Source organism: Psammomys obesus, unplaced genomic scaffold (assembly GCF_907164565.1).
Source record: "Psammomys obesus unplaced genomic scaffold, mPsaObe1.curated_primary_1811, whole genome shotgun sequence".
Lineage (NCBI taxonomy): Eukaryota > Metazoa > Chordata > Mammalia > Rodentia > Muridae > Psammomys > Psammomys obesus.
Genome location: NW_026596152.1, coordinates 5,340,977 through 5,361,996, shown reverse-complemented (window position 1 = coordinate 5,361,996; position 21,020 = coordinate 5,340,977). Strand labels below are relative to the sequence as shown.

Genomic DNA, 21,020 nt, shown 5'->3' with positions numbered 1-21,020 from the left:
CACTAGGTAGCTCAGATTGTCCTCTAACTTACATCAATCCTCCTGCCTCGTCTTGTCAAGTGCTGAGATTACAGCTGTGAGCCACCACACCTGGCGTCGTATTCTCCTTGCTGCACACACACACACACACACACGCACACGCACACACACACACACACACACACACACACACGCACACACACACGCGCACTCACACACACACACACACACACACACACAGACTATAAGCGTAAAGGTAATATATCCTACCTTCCGTTCAAATAATAAAAGATCTGAAAGCAGTGCCCCCTCCCCGGTGCGTCCTGTTACTGATGTAAGTTTTAGCAGACTGCTTATATTACCCACCAGATTAATCACTCTTACACTGCTGCCTTTTAATTCAATGTCTGTATTTCATCTACACTGAAGGATAGTGCAGTAAGCAACCTAAATCATGCCACTTTGACATAAGAATTATTTTGAGGTGAAGGCAAATAAGAAAAAAAAAAATACAGTCTTTCTCCCACCCCACCTAAATGCAAGAAATAGATTTACAAAAATGTAAATCCTTCATCCTTTCTGCCTAAAAGAGCAGAAATTAATCACCAGATTCCTCTAGACCCCAGGACAGAGGCACAGGAACCTACATTGTAATTTTTGCTCGCTAGTCCCGGTGACTCCCCATATCTCTCCCTTCCCACAATCTGCCACCCCAGAAACTCCTCTGCCTTTGACTTGTCATTGCTCTCAACCTGTTACTCCTTTGTTGGAATGCTGCGTGAGCCCACGTTCTGCCACCCCATTACTCATCGCTGCTGAGACACCCCATGTGCGTGCCTTACACATGTTGGGAAAAAGTGTCTGCTCTCCTGGCGAGCCAGCAGCTGAGAATCCTACTGGCTGGGCCCTGGTCCAGGTGCTTAGGAAGGCAAAAGGGAAAATAAACTTTTTCCTCCCTTACAACACAGTGGCTTCAAGTTCTTCTGTGTTAACCACACTTCACAGTTCTCCTCTGGACATAGTCTGTTTCACAAAGCCTCCACCTATTCAACATGCAAATCATACCTTCAGATTTACTCTGCAAATATAAACTCTATTCCTGAAAATTCCTTTATTTCCCCTTTATTCTTACATAATGACTTCACTTAGCATAAAAGTCCAGTTTTCTTGGTACCTGAACACACCCTCTACCAAATGTCCTTCACACTTATTAGCTCGTAAATGGTCTGTTATCAGTTTAATGCTCTGGTAGAGGTGATCATCTTTTTCCTTTGCCTGACTTTAAATCACAAATATCTCTCTGTAGATCACAGGGCTTCTTATGCTCCTTCATGTTGGAGACATGTCTGTCTTTCCATCTACAGCTGAAAACAGTCAACTGCACACATACCGTTCTCCATGTTCTTCCTCAGGAGTCCCTCCGGATGGATGGACGGGGTAGCTGGACAGATGGAGCAGCTTCTCGGTCCCCAGTGCCTCCCAGTGTAACAGGGCTCAGAGCTTCAGCCTGTCCCTCAGTGTGTTGTTTCTAAGGTCATCAACTCTCCCTCGGTTCACTGGTTCACAGGTTCACAATCACTACGCTGGCTTAATTAAGTTTTCGCAGCAGCATACTTTTTGTTTTAAAGAGTTCTGTTTTTTTGTTTCTTTGTTTTTGTTTACTCAATTCCGCCCACATGCTTTAGTTTCCTTTGTCAAGGACTTCGTTTTTTGGTTCTTTACACAGTTTCACCCTGGTTGTTTTATTTTGCACTTTCTCACGTGTTGCCATGTTACCCTTGCTTCTTGGGAGTGCTGAATTGGCTTCGGGGTGGAAGACACTCTGATGATTTCACCTCCGAATTAGCTTGCCTTGTCTTGCTAGGGACGCCGCACATTCTGACACCTGATGGCAGTCATCTTTTTGCTCCAGTTGAGCTGGGGATCTCTCTGTCCTCCACCATACTTAAGTTCCCTTCCCCACAGGGACTTAGCTCATGGCACAGTCAACAGCACTTTGGCTGAGGGTTTTAATTTTAGCATCTCCTTTCCCACCCAGAACTAGCTGACCCTGATGAATGGATCAGTATCGGCTCAGGATCCCCGAGACCAAGTTCCTGGCACATAGGAGATTTATTTGCCCAGAGGGACTGAGGACAGGGAATAAGAGACAAAGACAGAGGATAAAGGATGAGGGGGAAGAAAAGAATGCAGAGGGGCTGGGATATTTGTCCAGAGACACAAAGAGGATTGCCTCTAGCTAGAAAGGAAACAGATGGGGCCCACTGGAAAATGGAGGTTTACAAGGGAAAGGAGAAACGCTGTGATAGGATAAGGTGTTTCATTTTAATTGAGATTGTTAAGTAGGTGAACCAAAGGGGCTTTTGATTGCTGGACTTCAATACTTTGATGGCTGGACCTTGGTAGTCAGCTGTAGAAGGAGGAAGAGGCCAAATAGGGAAATAGAGCTTGGTGGCTAGCTTTAGAAATGTAAGCTAACGGTTTTTTAGCAAGGCAGAGGGCATGAGAAGGACAAGGCCTCCCATAGCCATGTTGGTGAACAGGCTAGAGTCCCTCCACCTGGTGCTCTATGACGAATCTTAGTCCCTGAGTGATAGGTGGGGACATACCTAGATTGGGTACAAACACACGGATGGCATCATCTTACCCGAGAAGTGTGTCATCTCCCAGGATTGCAGACCCCTCCATCAGGCACTGAGCCAGTGTCGTCAAAGGCAACTTTTTCTGAAAAGGAAATAAATGATGCATTGAAAACCTTCCATCCATGTCCTCCGAGGTGGCAAAGGAAAATACCTGAAAAGATATCTTATTACTATAGCTGTGAGACATGCTGACTTCAAAACATGTTTACTCCTGAAGTGCTCATAAGGTTTAGACTTAAGAGATGACAACAATTCACAGCTGAAGTGAATAATGAAGGCCAGCAAGCTCATGAGAAGGCGCCCCAGCTCATGAGTGACTAAGGAAGCCCAATCAGCGATCCAAAGCAAGGAGCCATCACTCACTCCCACCCACTTGATGGCTCTATTTAACATTTATTTAAATAGAAGATAAACATTGGTTTAGCATGTGTAGAAGGGCATTCTCAAATTTTTCGATGTGAGTCTAGCCTTTAATGGCTGAGCCATCTCTCCAGCCCTAAAAGGGCAATCTTATTGGAAATTTAAAACAGTCCTTCACTAGGGCAGAGTTTGGGAGTAGCTTAAAGACTAACAAGCTACCATTCCACTCCCAGGCACATATCCCTAGGAGGTGTGAGCAACTGTCAAAATAAATGCATATTCACCAGTGTGACTAGGAGCCCCCAAGAACAACCAGAAAGCGTAAACAATGCAAGTATCCATGGGCTGAAAGCATGTTGCATGTCTGTGTGAAGGAACAGCCTTCAACCTTCAGCAGATGGCACCTAGATTCTTGTGAACCCTTCTGTTAAAATTCTCGCCATACCTTACTCTTGCACGTGTATGTTCATTTGCACTAGCTATTTTCCTCACAAACATTAGTATATGCTATGACTGAATACAAAATGGTCCCCACAGATTCCTGTGTGTGAATAGTTGGTCCCAGCTGATGGTGCTGTTCTGGGACACTGTGGAACCCCTTGACCATGGGATGGTGGATAACAGTAGGCCTGGTTCACCAGAGACACACATTTGATGGTTACAGGTCTGCTGCAGTTCCAGCCCCAGCTCTCTGCATCCTGATCCTCTGATAAGAAAGCAGGTCAGAGCACAAGCCTGCTTCCAGCCCCGCCTTCTCCCCATGATGGACCAATGTACCCTGAAACCATGAGTCAAAATAAGGCTCCTCCCCTTAGGTAGCTTCTGTCAGAGAGTTTACAGGCTAGGAAAGCAACAAGTCATTCCTCACTCTTGAGTCTTGTCCTGCATATGTAAAGGTGTCTTTTACATCATTTCCTATTATTACATCTAGAGTTGAGTCCCTTTTGTTTTTAAACACCATGTCAATCACTGACTGAATGACTACGTATTTGCACAAGTCCTTTACTAATGGTTTAACTGTCCCTCCAAGAAATCGGTGGAGGTGAATCTGAGGGCTTGAATTCCAAGGTCAGGAAGAAGGAAGGGTGGGTAACAAAAAGAAAACTGATATTTTTACTTATGTAGGTACTTCAGGAATCAAGAAATCAGAAGAAAGATACCAGGGGCGAAGAGAGAAGGAAATGAGGTGGAACCTTCCAGACAAGATGAATGGGGCAGCCCATCATCAAAGGCAGCAGATGGGAGGGTTGCTAACGGGCTGTGACCCTGACAGGCTATAGTTCACTTCTGCTTCTAAAGAAGTCCCAAGGGCTCTACCTAAACAGGTTCTTTAATCACCTCGTACCTACCAACTGCCTATCACCCAGGTCTTACCTGCTTTCTCCACCCCTCTGCCAACCCCCACTTCATACATGAGGACACACAGCTGCTAAACATATTTCCCTCTGTTGCCAAGGATCCATGCTGGCCCTCGTTCTTGGTGAATGAATGAATTCTGTAGCAGACTTCAAGCCAGCCAGTGGTTTGTAGAGACAAAGATAAGCTATTAAAATTAACTTGTCCCCAGCTCGGGAGTTCAGGTAAAAACTTAAGAGCAAGACAAGACAAGACAGTATGTCCCCAGGTTTAGACCTATCAATCTGTCATATCTGAAATGACTGTTCTTTCTAAAATTATCCTGGGTTTAAGAGGCATGGTTGTAAAATGACTCAGGCATAAAATCTCCCTCTTATATGCTCAGTTCCCCCCACATATCTATACTTGTATTCTGTCATGTGACACTGAAAACTGCTAGCTGCTGTCCTCTAATTCTCAGTCCTAGAAATCAGCTTATGGGATTTAATCTCCTGAAGGCCAAAGCTTCTTGATCAGACCCTAGTAGTTTTCCATAGGTACCTGAGGCTAGGCCAGGGTCTTGTTAACAGCCACAGGCTAAAACTCCTTGGTACTTGAACAGATGAAGCACAATGCAGTCATTAACAGGTACTACCTCATTAAACTCACAAATATCACCAGTGGGTAGAAATCACTGCTAACACCACTTTCCAAATGAAAGAGCTTGGGCTAATGAAGTCATTCACTCGCTCAAGGTCAGGTGAAATGAAGCAGTAGCTTTGCTTCATTGGAGACTCCAGACGTGACCTCAGAGCCTCGCACTAAATTGCGTGGTATTTTAAATTGGTGGGCTAGTGTGTCAGGCAGATCCCGAGCCTCAAATACTCATGGACTGTCTGTTCCTGACACTGATCTATTTTTATCACCTCCTACCATGTGGCAGGCCCTCTTTTAGGCACTGAGAACACAGCTGGTGAAGCCCAGACCCTCGTTCCCATGGAGTTCGGGTACCATTGCGGAGATCACAGTGCTTCAGGCACTAATATGCACTGTGAGGAAAACAAGGCAGGGTGATGGGCAGGGGGAGGGGAGGAGCCTGCACCCTGGCTGCCTCTGATAATAAGGTAGAGTCTGGAGAAGAGCAATGAATAAAAGTCACTGGCCTGAAATGCTCGGAAAGAACTGCACACAGAGGTCAACACAAATTCAAACGCTCTGACAGGCTGCAGCGCCCGGAAACACATCAGTGCCTGGAAACACATCAGTGCAGCCGGAGATGGATGATACCAAGATGGGAGCAAAAGGCGAGGTCAGAAACACAGGTGGAAGACTCAGCGAGGAGTCCAGATTCCTCTGCTCTACAAGGGATGGGAGCCCGTTGGTGGGACTCCGAGGAACAGCGACCTCATTTGAAGCCCATGTTAAATAACTGCTTAGGAGACAACAGAAGTTGAAATATGAAGAGGGAGGAGACTGATGGGAACTGCCACTGAATGACAGCCATGGGGACCGGGGAGGTGCTAGACAAAGCAAAACAGAAATCACAGAGGAAGAGGTAGCAAGGGTTCCGGCCAGCTTGCCGGAGAGTTCTGGGAAGGGAAGAATAACATATATTGTCTGGGACAGAGGCTGGAGCCAGCGGGTAGACACTTGCCGCAGCCTCCTAGGAGGGCTTTCAGTGTTGCAGGTCCTGAGTTCCCGACTCAAAAGCCATTAGTCTTCTGAGCTCATTTTTCCCTCTGTGTGATCTAAGCTCTACAGAGTCAGTGGCTACTCAGGTCCCTCTTCCCTGGTGTTCTTTATCCATTCAGAGAAGGGTCGGATTGCTCAGCCAGTGGTTATCTGTAACATAGGCTGGCTTTTCCAGATCTCCTTTTCCTTGTGGCTTGGTTCTCAAATGAGACTCTTGATAGAAAAATATATTACACTTGGAATCATTTATTTTGCAGCAGAAGAAATGATGTGGGCCAAAGGTGAACTGAGCTCCAGGTTCCCAGCTGGGGACCACAGCTCCACATTAGGGCACCACTGATAAAGGAAGCTCATATCCAAAGGCATTTTGCAAGCTCCTCTTTAGGAATTCTCAGGATCTGCTTATTGAAATTCCTGACACGTGCATGATTCTGTCTATAGACACTTTCTAGAGCTGAGGAAGCTTTATTTATATCTATACAAGGGATTCCTACTGAAAATAGAGTTTGAGCCTACCCACTCTGAAATCCCCAAACCTTAAATGCTCCAGGATCTGAAACATTCAGAGCACTGACAAAAAGCTGCCAGTGAAAATCCATACCTGGACACATGTGACAGCTTGCAGTGAAAACAGAGATGCACCACATTACTAAACAACATCATCTTCAGGCTGTGTGCAATCGGTGACATGAAACAAATGTATTTCATGTTTAGACTTACGTCTCAGCTCCAGGACAGCTCACTATATGTTCACAGATATTGCATAACCCCAAATATTTAAAACCCCAAACACTTCTAAGTATTTTGGACAGTAGAGAAAGAAAATGAGGGCTAGAGCAATCAGGTTGGTTTTGGCATTCATGCAGGCAATCAAAGGAAGCACTGGGGATATGCTCTCATCCTTGATTCTCTGCAGCAGGAAGACCGCTGCAAACAGAAGCCAGCACAACTCCATGTGGAAAACTAATCCAACAGACTCCAAACACAGATGTAAACTCAAGAAGGAAGGAGAAACGGGAGAAAGGCCATCTGCTTTAATTACTGCTCCTATTGCTGTGACCAACTACTCTGACAAATGCGGCTTAAAAGAGAAAGGGTATAGTCCATCACTGCAGGAAAGCCAGCGTCATAACTGAAGCAGCCGGTCACATGGCATCCAACATCAGGAACAGACTGCCATGAATGCTGCCGCAGCACTTACAACCTGATCCTACCTAGGGAATGTGCTTCCCGTGGTGGACAGGTCTTCCCATCTCAATGCAATTAAGATAATCTCCACGAGCATGCCCAGGTCCACCTCCCAAGACAGCACACTCAGTAAGTGCTTCACTTGCAAACACAAGGTCCTGAGTTCAATTCCAAGAACTTTTTGCTGTTGTTTTGTTTTTCTTTTTCAGGTAAAAGCCAGGGGTGGTGGTGCAGGCTTATAATCCCAGTGCTGGGGAGGCAGAGACAGGCAAATCCTCAGCACTTGATGGTCAGTCAGCCTAACCTGCTTGATAAGTTCCAGTCCAGGAGAGGGGGGAAAAAAGAGAGAGAGAGGGAGATAGATAAAGAAAGAGAGCGACAGAGAAACAGAGACAGCAAGAGAGAGACAGAGACATAGACACAGAGATAGACACACACACACACACACACACACAGAGAGAGAGAGAGAGAGAGGTTTCCAAGAGCAATACCTAAGATACACAACTCCCAATGTGAAGTCCCCTCACCACCAACACCAAATATGCATGCATACGTATATACACTGGCACACACACACACACAAACACACATACGCACATACACTTCTAAAAGTATCTTTTGCTCTTTGGTGGTACTGAAGGAGGTAGGGGTGAAGAGGAAAGACCAGAAAGGCTGTTGATACCGATCACTGCTGAGAACAAGCACATTCACGGTGCTTGCTGTTATTGAAATCAGTTGAAAAGAAAGACATCAGAGTAGCTATGGAAACAACGCCCAAGGGTCTTTCTAGGTCCCTGAAAACCTCAGAACTTATGGTACATCGTTTTCTGCAGACTGTCAATAGTACTAAGGCAAGCATAATCTATGAATGAAGCTGAATCAAGAAGAGGTGTTCATGGAGGGTAATGTCCCTCAGAGGTAGGATCTAAAAGCACTTAAGCATGGTCCTGATATCCTGCTGGCTTCCAGGAAGGGGCCTCACCTTGGCTGGGGAGGAGATGCTTCAGGCAAGGCCAAAGAGCAAGAACCCCATGGCAGCAGAAATAAGCAGCAAGCCTTGCTTGGTTGACTTGCAGACACATGAATAGCCACAGCAAGTAACTACCCTGGGTGGGATCCTGGATGCCAGGATACAGATTCTAAGCTGCCTATGCTCGGCAGAGGGTACTTACAGAGCGCTTGTCGGCCTCTGCTCCCTGCTGGCCCTGCAGACAGGCGGTGAGCTTCTTGTGTGTGCTGTGGGACACCTGTTTTACCAGCTCTAGGCGCTTCTCTACCTGCGGGGATGGTGGGAGGCACAGTGAGACAGAGGTCAGGAGAGGATGATGGTGGCCTGTTACCACACAGGTAAGGGTTTCTTGGGAGAAAATGCTCAGTGTTGGACGGGTGGAAAGGGGTCAGCACAGCCCCAGGACCCCCCTGATACTCTGAATCTTTTCCTCAACAATCTTATCTCAGGAAGATTAGCTCCAGGATAGCAATCACTCAAATAGCAATTCCCACACATGCTTAAATAAACATATTTGCATATGGGCCCTGTTCATCCCCTGGTGTATCTGAAATTGCCGGTGGGTTACTCATTGTGTTTCATACAATGTAAACCCTGCGACAACACTGCCTTATTTAGGGAATGGCAGGGAAAGAAGATCACACGTGCTCAGTAAAGGAGCATCTCACCACAGTATTTTTTAATATGAGGTTAACTGAAACTACATATTGTGGGCTTGCATCTCTGGGGAACCAAAATGGAAAGCACCATCAGAAACAACAGGATTTCACCCCCTAACAGTTTATATGGGAGCAGGAGAGGTCTGCAAACCACACAGATAATGGCTCCATTTTAGAGAAAAGCATCTCTGAGGTCTAGCAGGCAAGGTAAGTGACAACCCACCTGGAGAAGGTCTTCGCTCAGAACTTCAGTCTTTTCTGCCCTAGAGGGAAAATGGAGAAAATGGTCAGCAAATATATGCGTACGTTTATGTATCTACACACACATATATACATGCTTAAGTAGGGACACAGTCTAATGACAGGTCCCACTCTTCTCTCACAGCAACTCCAGAGAAGCAGCCATGAGTAGTGGAAACTCATGGCTCATATTAACAGAAGAGAAACACAATTCTAGAGTCCCCCAGAAACAGTAACTAACTACCACACCAGCAAAGCACAATGTTCAAGGTGCTCTGGAGTTCCCTGCCAAAGACTGGGACCTATAGTAAGGACAACAAATGGACTTTTATATTTGTTCTTAAGAAGACTGCCACACCCATGCACTTGGGCTTACTCCATAAGAGCAAGCAAAAAGAGCCAGATCCAAAGATGCAATGAGTGATCAGCAAATACAAAGGCAGCACTGGATCCTAGCAACGAATGTAGGCACTTGGCCATGGCTTGGCCTTCCATGGTTAGGTCGCTAATTTCCAATGGAATAATCAATGGAGAAAATGACAAGAAAATAAGACACCTCCCCCTCAAAAAATCAGCAAGTCAGGCATGGTGTTGCTTGCCTTTAATCCTAGCACTGAGGAGACAAAGGCAAATGGATCTGAGTTTGAAGCCAGTTTCCTCTACATAGAGTTCTAGACCAGCCAAGGCTACATAGTGAGGTCCTGTCCAAAATAAACAAACAAACAAACAAACAAACCAAAAAAAAAAAAAAAAAACCTCTGCAAGACTGCACAACAGAAGACAAATATACAAACATAAATTGTCTCCAGATACTAGCAACAGAGCCTTAGCAACAGTTTCAAATAATTAAGTTCTTAGGTATCAGTCTATCAAGTTATATAAAGAGCCTGCAAGCTAGGTGTTGTGGTTTGAAGGTGAATGTCCCCCATAGGCTCAGATGTTCAAATACTTGGTCCCCATTGCTGGGGATGTGCCATTTGCAGAGGAAATGTATCCCTGGAGGTGGGCTTTGAGAGTTTGTGACATTTTGGTCTCTATGCTTCATGTCTGAAGTTCAAAGTACGAGCTCTCAGCTTCCTTCTCCTGCTTCCACATCTTCGATCCACCATCATGGACTCTAACCTTCTGGAACCATAAGTACAGATAAATCTTTCTATAAGCCGCATGGTCACGGTGTTTTATTACGGCAACAGAAATGTAGGAAACTACAGAGTGCCTAGGAAAGAACTCACAGAATACCTAAATTAAGTGGGGAGACACAGGATGGAATGATAGCCCAGAGCGACAGCGGGGTACACTGTACTGCAGAAATCAACATGGACCATAACATGCAGGGAAATAACTATGCGGCATCTCTAGAAGAAAAGCTACGTTAAAGCACTCACATAACCCAAATTTAAAATTAAATAATCAGGAGGGAAGGTGGCTTTGACATAGGACGTGCCAGCCAGAAACAAGTCCACACTCATGACCAAGTGATCTTGAAAATGGAACAAAGACTAAGAGAGACTGACAGAAGAAGCCAACAAACTGTCATGGAACACAACATGCAAAGGTATGAATCCATGCATACAATCCTGTGCCATGGATACGAAATACAGATTAACCACAAATAGAATGCAGGCTTCCACAGAACATAAAAATATGGAATTTTTAAGCACAAGAAAAAAATATCTGTGACCTTCAGTAGAGCTGTGGGTTCTAAGTAATAATATCAAAAGCATTCTGTATGAAAGAAAAGGAATTGATACATTAGACTTCTAGCAAAATGAAAAGCTTTTGTTCCATGAAAAGTCCTGTTAAAAGATAAAAGAAAACCCATAGGGAGAAAAATGTTTGCACATCACATAATAAAAGAATGATATGGAAATTAAATACAGAGTTGTCAGAGTCAGAAATAGAAAAAAAAAAAAACCCTACTAAAATAACCACAAAAAAGTTGGGGCTGTAGCTCAATGGTACAGCATTTGCCTGGCACACAGCCCTGAGTTCTAGCCTTAGTACTGAAAAGGAGAGACAAAAAGAATGAACAGAATATTACCATGGAAGATCTGCAGACGGCAGACACACACACACACCCCACCACCACCACCACCACACCACACCACAGCACACCACACCACACCACACCACACCACACCACACCACACCAAGCTCTGAAGAATCTGGCAGTGGAAAGCTCACAGGTTGCTCGAGCTGAGTATGACAGACCAGTACAACCCAGACAAGAATCACCGGCAGCACCTTATAAACGTGAACATACACTTGCTATATGACCTACCACTGCTGCTTCAGAGAAGTGAACCCCACACACCCTACACACACAAATGTGCATACCAACACTCAAAGTCTAGGGACAAACTTTCCATCCTTCAGCAGGGGAACAGGTTCTGACACATTTACGTTGGAGAACACTACCCAGCCGTTGGGGTGGAAAGTTGATGCATGTGCCATCACTCAGCTCCAGATCAAAGCATATGCTCAATGCACAGAAACCAGTCACACAGGGTGATACAGACAACGACTCTCCCTATAGAGAATTCTGGGAAAAACACAACTACAAGGCTGGAAACCAGAGCTTTGGTGATACTTGAGGTGGGTTTGCCTATGGTAGGGCAGCATGGGAAAGTCTTTTCTGCTTGTTTTGCTGTTTTGTTTTGTTGGAGTCAAAGTCTCTTTGAAGCCCTGGCTATCCTGAAACTTGCTACGTAGACCAGGCTGGCCTTATACTCACCAAGATCCACCAGCCTCTGCCTCCACGCCCAGCTATGCAGAAAGACTGTGGAATGTTGTAGGCAGTGATGGCTGCACAAACTGACATTTGCAGTAAGACTCTATACTACCAAGGCAGAGTACTTAAAATGAGTTTCTAAAGTACAGCATGAATCTCTTTAAACAGAAAACTATGATACTATACAATATCCCAGAAGCCCAAGACAGAAAGTCAGAAACTAGGTAAGAACGCTGAGCCCCGATGAACATTCCAGAGCATCCCCGGTAGAGGGGTAGAATATGTGTCTACTAAACTACCAGAGGCCAAATAAGAATTCTAAAAAAGGAGCTGAAGAAAAGCTTAACCATTAAAACAAAGAGGAACAACAGTGATCAGTGAAGCAAAGTAGGAAAAAAAAGAACAAAAAGTTAGATATTATACATGACATCAAATATATCAGAAAGCATACTTGGATAAAAATTTTAAAGATTAAAAAAAAATCTAGCTCAAAGTTGTACAGCCTGGATAGCTCAATGATAATTACAAAAGCTTTGTCTAACAGTAAGAAGAAACTTGAAGGAAAAAAAAGAGAGAGAGAAAAAAAAAAAAACACTCACACAAAGCTACTTTTGAAATAGACTTTGGAGGAAAATGTCAAGCAAATCCCCTTTTGCTGTTTACCTGCACAGCTGCACATGGAAGCTGAGGTTTCATCCATGCTAGACCAGCATATTCTTTCTGAGCTGGGTCGCCTGCTAGTTTTAATTAAATGGTAAAAATTAACTTATTCGTTTTTAAGGTTCACAAAATTAAGTCAAAGATGACAAAACTTTGGGAAGGTACTAAATATGCCGGGACAAATGGAAGACACCCCCATTCTTCTTTTACAGAGAGACAGAAAAGATAGCGGAACTTTAGCATGTATCTGATAGGCATAAACTCTAGATCTGGGGGTAAAGATTAAGAATTCTGATCATGAACACAAGAATTTGTTTCCAGACCCCAGAGAAGACAGAGAAGATGAGCCTACAAAACAATTCTCAACAAACGTGAAAGGACAAGCAATATTCTCTGCCACAAAAATTTCATATTGCAATAAAGAAGGTGAAATGTGAAAGAAAATACATTTGCTTGGGCTACAGATGAGTTGGTAGAGTGTTTGCCTAGCATGCAAAAGCCTTGGCACTAGGAATAGTGGCACACAACTGAAATGCCGGCGTTGAGTGGGTAGAAGCAGGAAGATTATAAGTTCAAGGTTATCTTTAGCTACTAAGAAGTTTGAGGCCAGTCTGTGATACAAGAAGCCCTGCCCATCCTTCTGCCCCCTAAATTGCAAATTTGGAATCACTTCTAAAGTACACACATTCTCAGTATATACTCTCAGCTGTTTATTTTATAAGAGATGCAACAATACTTGAAAAGTATAAACATAATAAACAACAATGAAGAAGAAAGAAAATATAGAGAAGAAATTAAATTAGAAAAACTCATGTAAAAGACTAACAAAAGGTCAAATCTTTACAAGATTCCCTCGGCGGGGGGAGTGGAAATGTGAGAAAGGACAGAAAAACAATGTAGAACACAAGCAGTTCTTGCAGAAATTAAAAGATAAATGAGACTGTGGAATGACAGGACTCACAAGTTCAGACAAACCGGACCAAAAACTTAGTAAAACAAAATCAAGATGAAACTGACTCAAGAGTAAACAGAATGCATGCATAGTCCTGTCAACACAGAAGACATTCAGACAACAAATTAAATATCTTTCACAATGGAAAACAGAAGGTCCATAAATCTTACAAGTATATTTTCAGACAACTCCCTCCAAATGTTCATAGACTAATAATAATAGGAGAAGAATCAGAAGAGCTGTCCGTTGGCACCAGCATTAGTCACTGCTATTATATCCCAACTTCATGACAAGGAAGGCATGGAGACAGGGGTGTGAGGCAGCAGCTCACAATGTCTGCAATCAGGAAACAAAGCACAGACAGGAGGTGGAGCCTGGCTGTAAAACCTGAAGGCCAGCCCCTCGTGAGCCATCCTTCCAGTCCCACCTCCTAAACCTTCCAAAACAGTACCACCAAGTTGAGGAGCAACTGTTCAAATACATGAGCCAATGAGGGACATGTCACATTTAAGTCACAATTTCCAAAATGGAAAAGGACAGCATACATACACACAAACTACGTGTGTGTGTGTGTGTGTGTGTGTGTGTGTGTGTGTGTGTGAGTTTTATCTCAGCAATGACACTGGCACCTTATGAACAAGTTAGATTAGCTGCTGGAAAGTACACGTGGTCTAACCTCAGAAATCTCTCAATATAATTAATCATGCTGCTTAATTAAATGTCAAAGCCAAGACTATCTCATAAAAGAGAAATATTTAACACAATCTAATATATGTTTGTGAAAAATACAAAAAGGAAAATCCTTGGTTTTTAAAAAGTGCCTTACTTTCCTTATTCCTTATGGAGATATGACAAAAGTATTCTTGTGTAATTGAGAGTCAGACAGATTCCTTTATCCAACAGTGCACAATGGAAACAAAGAGTTATATGTTTATTTATTTACCTATTTTTGAGATACACCCTCAGCACAGTTGAAGATGACCTTGAGTTCTGATGCTCTTGATTATTTTTTACTAGAATTACAGGCATTCCTGCTTTTTATGTTGGGTTTTTGTTGTTATTGTTTTGTTGTTTGAGACAGGGTTTCTCTGTGCAGCCCTGGCTATACTGGATTCCACTTTTAAACTAGGCTGACCTTGTTTAGAAGAGAGCAGCCTGACTCTGCCTCCCAGAGTGCTGGGATTAAAGGCATGCACCACCATACCTAGCTTGTATGCCTGCTCTTAAAATAGACATTCAAATCTGAAATGGAAAAATCTCAATAGGCATATTTTGAAGTCAAGTTGATCCTAAAATAAATTCAAAATACCATAAAGATTCTATAAACCATTTGGAAAAGGTAAGTTAGATATAAAATCAATACAATAAAACTAATGAAACCAGGAAACACTCAGAAAACCCAGTTTTAAAGTTCATTTAATGCAGTAAGGAAATTAAACCTAAAAGATCGCCAATATGTTTGTGGAAAAATATTAGACATGAGGCAAAGATATGAGAAAAGGTTTCAATAGATAGTATTCATGGATTAACGCTGTAAACCTATCAGTTCAATCAAAAATCTGAATGATGGGGAAGATGATAGTAGAACACATGTGGTCATTGGGGTGAAAATGTTTCAGGGGGATGGGACAGAGGAGAAAGTAGGAAGAGGCTGGAGATAGAAAAGATTAAAGGGAAGAGAGGCAGGGAAGGGGACGTTAACTAAAACTAAGGAGTTTTGAAAATCCACTGCTTTGTAAGCTAATTAAAACTTACAAGCATGAGTGGATCATGCTGACCCAAAAGCCACCGTTTATTAGAGAAAAACTCTATTGCCAAATCCTGAACGTTGCTGGTCAAGAAGACTGTGTTGGTTTGAATGAGAATGGTCCCACAGGCTCGAATGTTTAAATACTTGGTTCCCCCTAAACAATGTAGGCTATTGCGTTTCTCTTGGTTGACTGACAGACTGTGGTGAACAGGTATGGCCCCGTCGACTCATGTGTTTGAATGGCTGGTCTATAGGAGTGGCACTATGAGGAAATGTGGCTTTGCTGGAGTAGCTGTGGTCTTCTTGGAGGAAGGGTGTCACTGTGGGGTGTGCTTTGAGGCCTCATATGCTCAAGCTATATCCATGTGGTAGTCTCCTGCTGCCTGTGCATCAAGATGGAGAACTTTCAACTTCTCTAGCACTATGTCCACCTAGATGCTGCCATGCTTCCCGCTAGGATGATAATGGACTAAACCTCTAAAGCTGTAAGCCAATCCCAATTACGTGTTTTCCTTTATAAGAGTTTCCTTGGTCAGGGTGTCTCTTCACAGCAATAGAAACTCTAAGACAATGACATAAAGAAATGGCAAGGCCTTATTTTTAAAGACACCATACACCTTGGTTGTAGGACATAGAAAAGTCAAACTGGAACTGACCTGGAAATTTTCTCCCTGCTAGCTAGCTTTCATGTCTAAAATATACTATGCAGGTTACTGTGAGATCAGAGTCATCAGTGATCTTATTCAGTGGTAGACCTTGCATGCTACAATAATGACCTTCCATGCTACAATAATGACCTTCCAGGCATGATATACCCATTGGTGCAACTAGTAGTGGCATGAATATTATTGGAGGTGTGATGGCTAATCCTGGTTGTCAACTTGACTGGACCTGGAATTAACTAACACACAAGCTACTGGGCACTCTTATAAGGAACTTTCTTGACCATGTTATTTAAAGTGGGAAAACCTACCTTAAACATGAATAGTACGTTCTAGGATCAGGCCAGCTAAAAGGACATGGAAGAAGGAAAGTTGTTCTTTGCCTGTTTGCTCTGACTCTCACTAGCAACTTCATCTATCCTGATATTGTAGTATTCCTTTGATGTTTTCAGAACCAGCTTCTTCAGGCTTCTCATACAGACCAGCAGCTCTCCAGAATAACCCAGGTCTTCAGCACCAGACTGCAACTGCGGAAACATCTGGCCTCATGGGAAGAATCAGATTGCTGGCCCCTCCAGAGCAAGACAGCTATTGTTGGATTTCCCAGATCACGTCTTATAAGCCAATCTACATATTCTTTCCATCAGCTGTCTTCTTTTAGAGAATCATTACTAATACAGGAGGTAGCGTCTTTTCCTGATTAGATTTAAAGCTCACTCCACGAAGAAAGTTTATGCCTGGTACTATAAACCTGCTCAGAAGCCCCTGGCTGGGTTGGTCACAGGCCATTCGGGTAGACCTACTACTGCTTGAACATGCTGTCAAGTTGCGTATTGAATATTTTTATTTCTACCCATAGCTTAGTGCTGCCCTGACCTTAGCCAGAGAAGCGTCTTTTTACAGGGGGAAGTGGCTGAGTCTCGAAACTGAGAATAAGTGACTGTCGCCTGCCAGACCCAAAGTGAGCTATCTGCAGCCCACCAGCTATGCTGTATTCTGGACATGATGTGGCCACTACATGAGCTCATGGCAACTGTAGTTCCGTACAGAAGACTAGACATTGACCTTCCCATGTGATTTCATAAAACCGTAAAACCACTAAATCCTAGCCAAGGAGCTGGTGGCAGGCACAAGGAAGTCCTTTTCTTTGGTAGGTTGCCTACAATCCAGTAAATTGTACCACAACCACGCACATGGAAGCAGCCCTAACCAAACCCAGTGTGTCATAATGGGTAAAGGACAGATGGGGAGTGTTCCAGAATAAGTAGAAGGATAAGAAGGGTGAATGAAGGGCTAGAATGTTCAAAACGCGTTATATACATAGAGGAAATTGACAAAGAACATTTTTAAATTTTTGAAAATAAATAGAATCTCTTAATGAGTGGCTAGGGGCATGGCTCCGTGGGTAAAAGCACTTACTGCGGAAGTGTGAGGACCTGAGTTCAGATCCCAGAAACTATAATAAAGAGTTCCATCCACACCTTCAGCCTGCCTGCGATCCTTCTATCCCATGCTCACTGGCAGTTCCCCAACCCAAGTCTGGCTGTCATTCTACCCATACCTGCTGTCCAAAGAAAAGTCTGAGCACTTGCCCAGACACCTAGGAATTGGCTGTTTTTACTCTATTGAAGCTCTGTTCCTCGGATTAGAAATGTCACCTAGGCCTACTTCTGAAAGCCCATCCAAACAGCAACACTGAATTGCCGCAAGACTGAACCCTAAGCCTCTATACACCTGTTCAACAACCTGAGATGTAGAAATAACCAGGAAACAGATGTAAACTCAAAAACCAGGAGACAAAACTCCATGCAAAGAAACACTAACAACAACCTAACTCCAGATTCCAAGGTGCCATTGCAAAAAACACAGAGAACACAAATGACTAAGACTATAGAATTCCACCAAAAATTATTACTCCCTCAGAAAAGCCACCTGGACAGTCTATGAGAAGATGATTTCAAAGTAGCAGTAATTAATATGTTCAAGGAATTCAAGACATATATGAATAAATGCTGAAACTCTGACCATAAAAAAACAGTTGAATGAAGTTATAAAAGCAGCTCAATATAAGAAAACAGAATTTACAAAAAATATAGACTTTCTGAAGGAACCCCAAAATGAAATAAAACATGACATGAAAAATTCAGGAAAGTAAAAAAAAAAAAACAAAACAAAACAAAAAAAAAACCTCAGAGATAAGTCTCAGCAACAGACTGGATCAAATGGAGGAGAGAATGTCAGGTCGTGAACACACGATAGGGGAAAGAGGTCACTTCAGGAAAGAAAATGTTAAATGCAAACACAGACACACAGGCACGCATGCACCCATGCACACACATGCACACACGCACACACACACACCATACAGGCACTCTGGAACAATATAAAATGACCAAAACTGTAAGTAATAGAAAGAGAAGTAAGTATAGAGAGGAAGCCTTGGGTCAGCAAAACACATCCATAACCTACAGGAGGAGGTGTCTGTTATGGTTCAAGAAGTCTCTGATGCACCACACAGGACAGTGATAAGCACTCCCCCTTTCTGGAGACTGTGTTCAAGTCTGCTCTAGAAGCTGGGGTTCAGACACAGTTGGAAGGTCAGATGGGGTTCTAAGAATTGTGGAGAACATCTGATTGCCTGGAAATTGGAAGAGATACAGGAGGAAAGATAGCCACTGAGGAAACACTGTCCTGCCCCAGGCTCCAGGGCACAGCAGGAGGCACTGGCTTCAGCAAAAAGGCTGAGCAACAGGCTGGACAGAGGAAGCTGTGTGTCAGCCTCAGCTTCCTCAATGAAAGCCAAAAATCACTCCATATCTAGCCCCAGCCCTCTCCACCATGTTCGAGGGATGAGTCACCATGGTGACAGGCACTGTGTAGGTGACACTGGGTACAAGTCATGACTTTTAAATTTTCTTTTCATTTCACACTCAACAGACTAAAACCAAAACAGGGACCAGGCAAACTGCTACAAAACTGGTGCTGTGTTCTATTTATAAGCCCAGAGGGACAAGTGACACCACCCACAGAAACCTTGATTGTCACAGGGTCATACATATTTGGTGGCCGTTGGTCACAATAGTTACCTAAAATGTTTTCATGAAAGAACAGCTTCCCAAGATCCCGTGGAGGAAAATGATTCTGGGGAGAAATGAGCTAGGGGAAGGCTGGGTGTGAGAGTCCTACCGAAACATCAAATAAGTCCTGCAGTACGAATTGTGGTTTAATCTTAGCTATTCTGCCACACAGAACGAAATAGATCCCTGTTATATATGCAGATGATGGGTAACGTGCACACGGCTTCTTTGGTGTGCTCTCCTTTTGGACTGTGTAGCCCATGCTGACTTTGAACTTAAGATCTTCCAGCCTCAGCCTCCTGAGGACTACAATTACAGGCACACTGACTTTTGGTATTAAGGAAATCAACCTATGAGGAGTGGGCCTCTTACCCAGGGTCCTCCTTCTTACTTAGCTTCTTTAGGTGTACAGATTTTAGTATGTTTATCCTATATTTTTATGTCTAATATCCACTTATAAGTGAGTATATACCATGTGTGTCTTTCTGCTTCTGGGACACCTCAGTCAGGATGATCTTTTCTAGTTTCATTCATTTGCCTGCAAATTTCACGATTTCCCTGTTTTTAATTGCTGAGTAGTATTCCGCTGTGTAAATGTACCGCAATGTCTGTATCTATTCCTAAAGGCAAACAGGATGGACATCAGAAGAGGGAGAAAACAGGGAACAGGACAGGAGCCTACCACAGAGGGCCTCTGAAAGACTACCCAGCAGGGTATCGAAGCAAATACTGAGACTCATAGCCAAACTTTGGGCAGAGTGCAGGGAATCTTATGAAAGAAGGGGGAGATAGAAAGACCTGGAGGGGAGAGGAGCTCCACAAGGAGAGCAACAGAATCAAATCTTTTCTGAGACTGATACTCCAGCCAAGGACCATGCATGGAGATAACCTAGAACCCCTGCACAGATGTAGTCCATGGCAGTTCAGTCTCCAAGGGGGTTCCCTTGTAAGGGGAACAGGGGCTGTCTCTGACATGGACGCAGTGGCTGGCTCTTTGAATACCTCCCCCTAAGGGGTGGGGATGGGGGGAGTAGCCTTACTAGGCCACAGAGGAAGACAATGCAGCCAGGCCTGATGAGACCTGATAGGCTACGGTCAGATGGAAGGGAAGGAGGACCTCCCCTATCAGTGGACTAGGAGAGGGGCAAGGGAGAAAGAAAAGGGAAGGAGGGTGGGATTGGGAGAAGACGAGGGAGGGGGCTACAGCTGGGATAGAAAGTGAATAAACTGTAATATATGAAAAAATAAATAAAAAAAGGAAAGAAATTAATCAACCTATGTATAGAAGATATACTCATGATCATTCCAGGATACAATGACTAGAAATCATTTTTTTAAATGTATGCAAAGTACAATTTTAAAAAGGGAGAGAAAGAGAAAGGGAAGAGAAAGAGATGAGAGAGGGAGGGCAGGAAAGAAACAGCTGAAGAAAGAGGTAGTGAGGGCAAGAGGACGGACAGGAAGACTCTCCATCACGAAGCTCACTAAAGCCTGTCGTCAGAATCTGGGCCAACCTGGGTAGGCTTAAACACACATTGTTTACATTATTTAAGTAATGAGTATGGAGATGTCTAGGGTAGTATGAGAGAATTGCTGGCAGGAAGCAAACAATGGTAAAGTATATGTGTGTGTACCTGTATACACATGTGTAAGTGTTATGTGTGGTTGTAAATGTGTCTGAGTGTGTGTGGATACACATGTGTAAGTATATGTGATTGTGAATGTGTGAGCACATGCCTGTGTCCTCATGCTCATGTGAATGAACATGTGCCTGCTTATGCATGTGTGCATGTGTGTGCTGGGTGCGTGCAAATCAGCAGGGTAAGAGTGTCATTTTCAGATATGGAGAGAAACTAAATCCAATGAGAAGGGCTGGGGACAGTGGTCCATTTCCTTAAAGAACCTAAAGTGTATGGTTTAAATGCATGAACTTCTATCTAGTTAGGTGGTAAAATTTAATGCCATTTATCTCACATGTAAAGCTGTCGAAAACATTTTAGTATAAAAAGCTAGATACACACACACTCAGACATATACGTGTGTGTGTGTGTGTGTGTGTGTGTGTGTGTGTGTGTGTGTGTGTG

General features: G+C 43.5%; 1 protein-coding gene across 4 annotated transcripts in view; it reads right to left on the bottom strand.

The window, feature by feature from the left end:
* The window catches only part of Arhgap44 (Rho GTPase activating protein 44), a 153,553-nt gene that overhangs the window by 62,206 nt on the left and 70,327 nt on the right, over positions 1–21,020 (bottom strand). For all 4 annotated transcript variants that reach the window (XM_055594478.1, XM_055594479.1, XM_055594481.1 and 1 more), the window contains exons 2-4: positions 9,088–9,127; positions 8,369–8,473; positions 2,627–2,703 (exon numbers count right to left, since the gene is read on the bottom strand). In XM_055594478.1, coding sequence (XP_055450453.1) covers positions 2,627–2,703; positions 8,369–8,473; positions 9,088–9,127 — 222 coding nt within the window. The remainder of the gene's footprint in view (positions 1–2,626; positions 2,704–8,368; positions 8,474–9,087; positions 9,128–21,020) is intronic.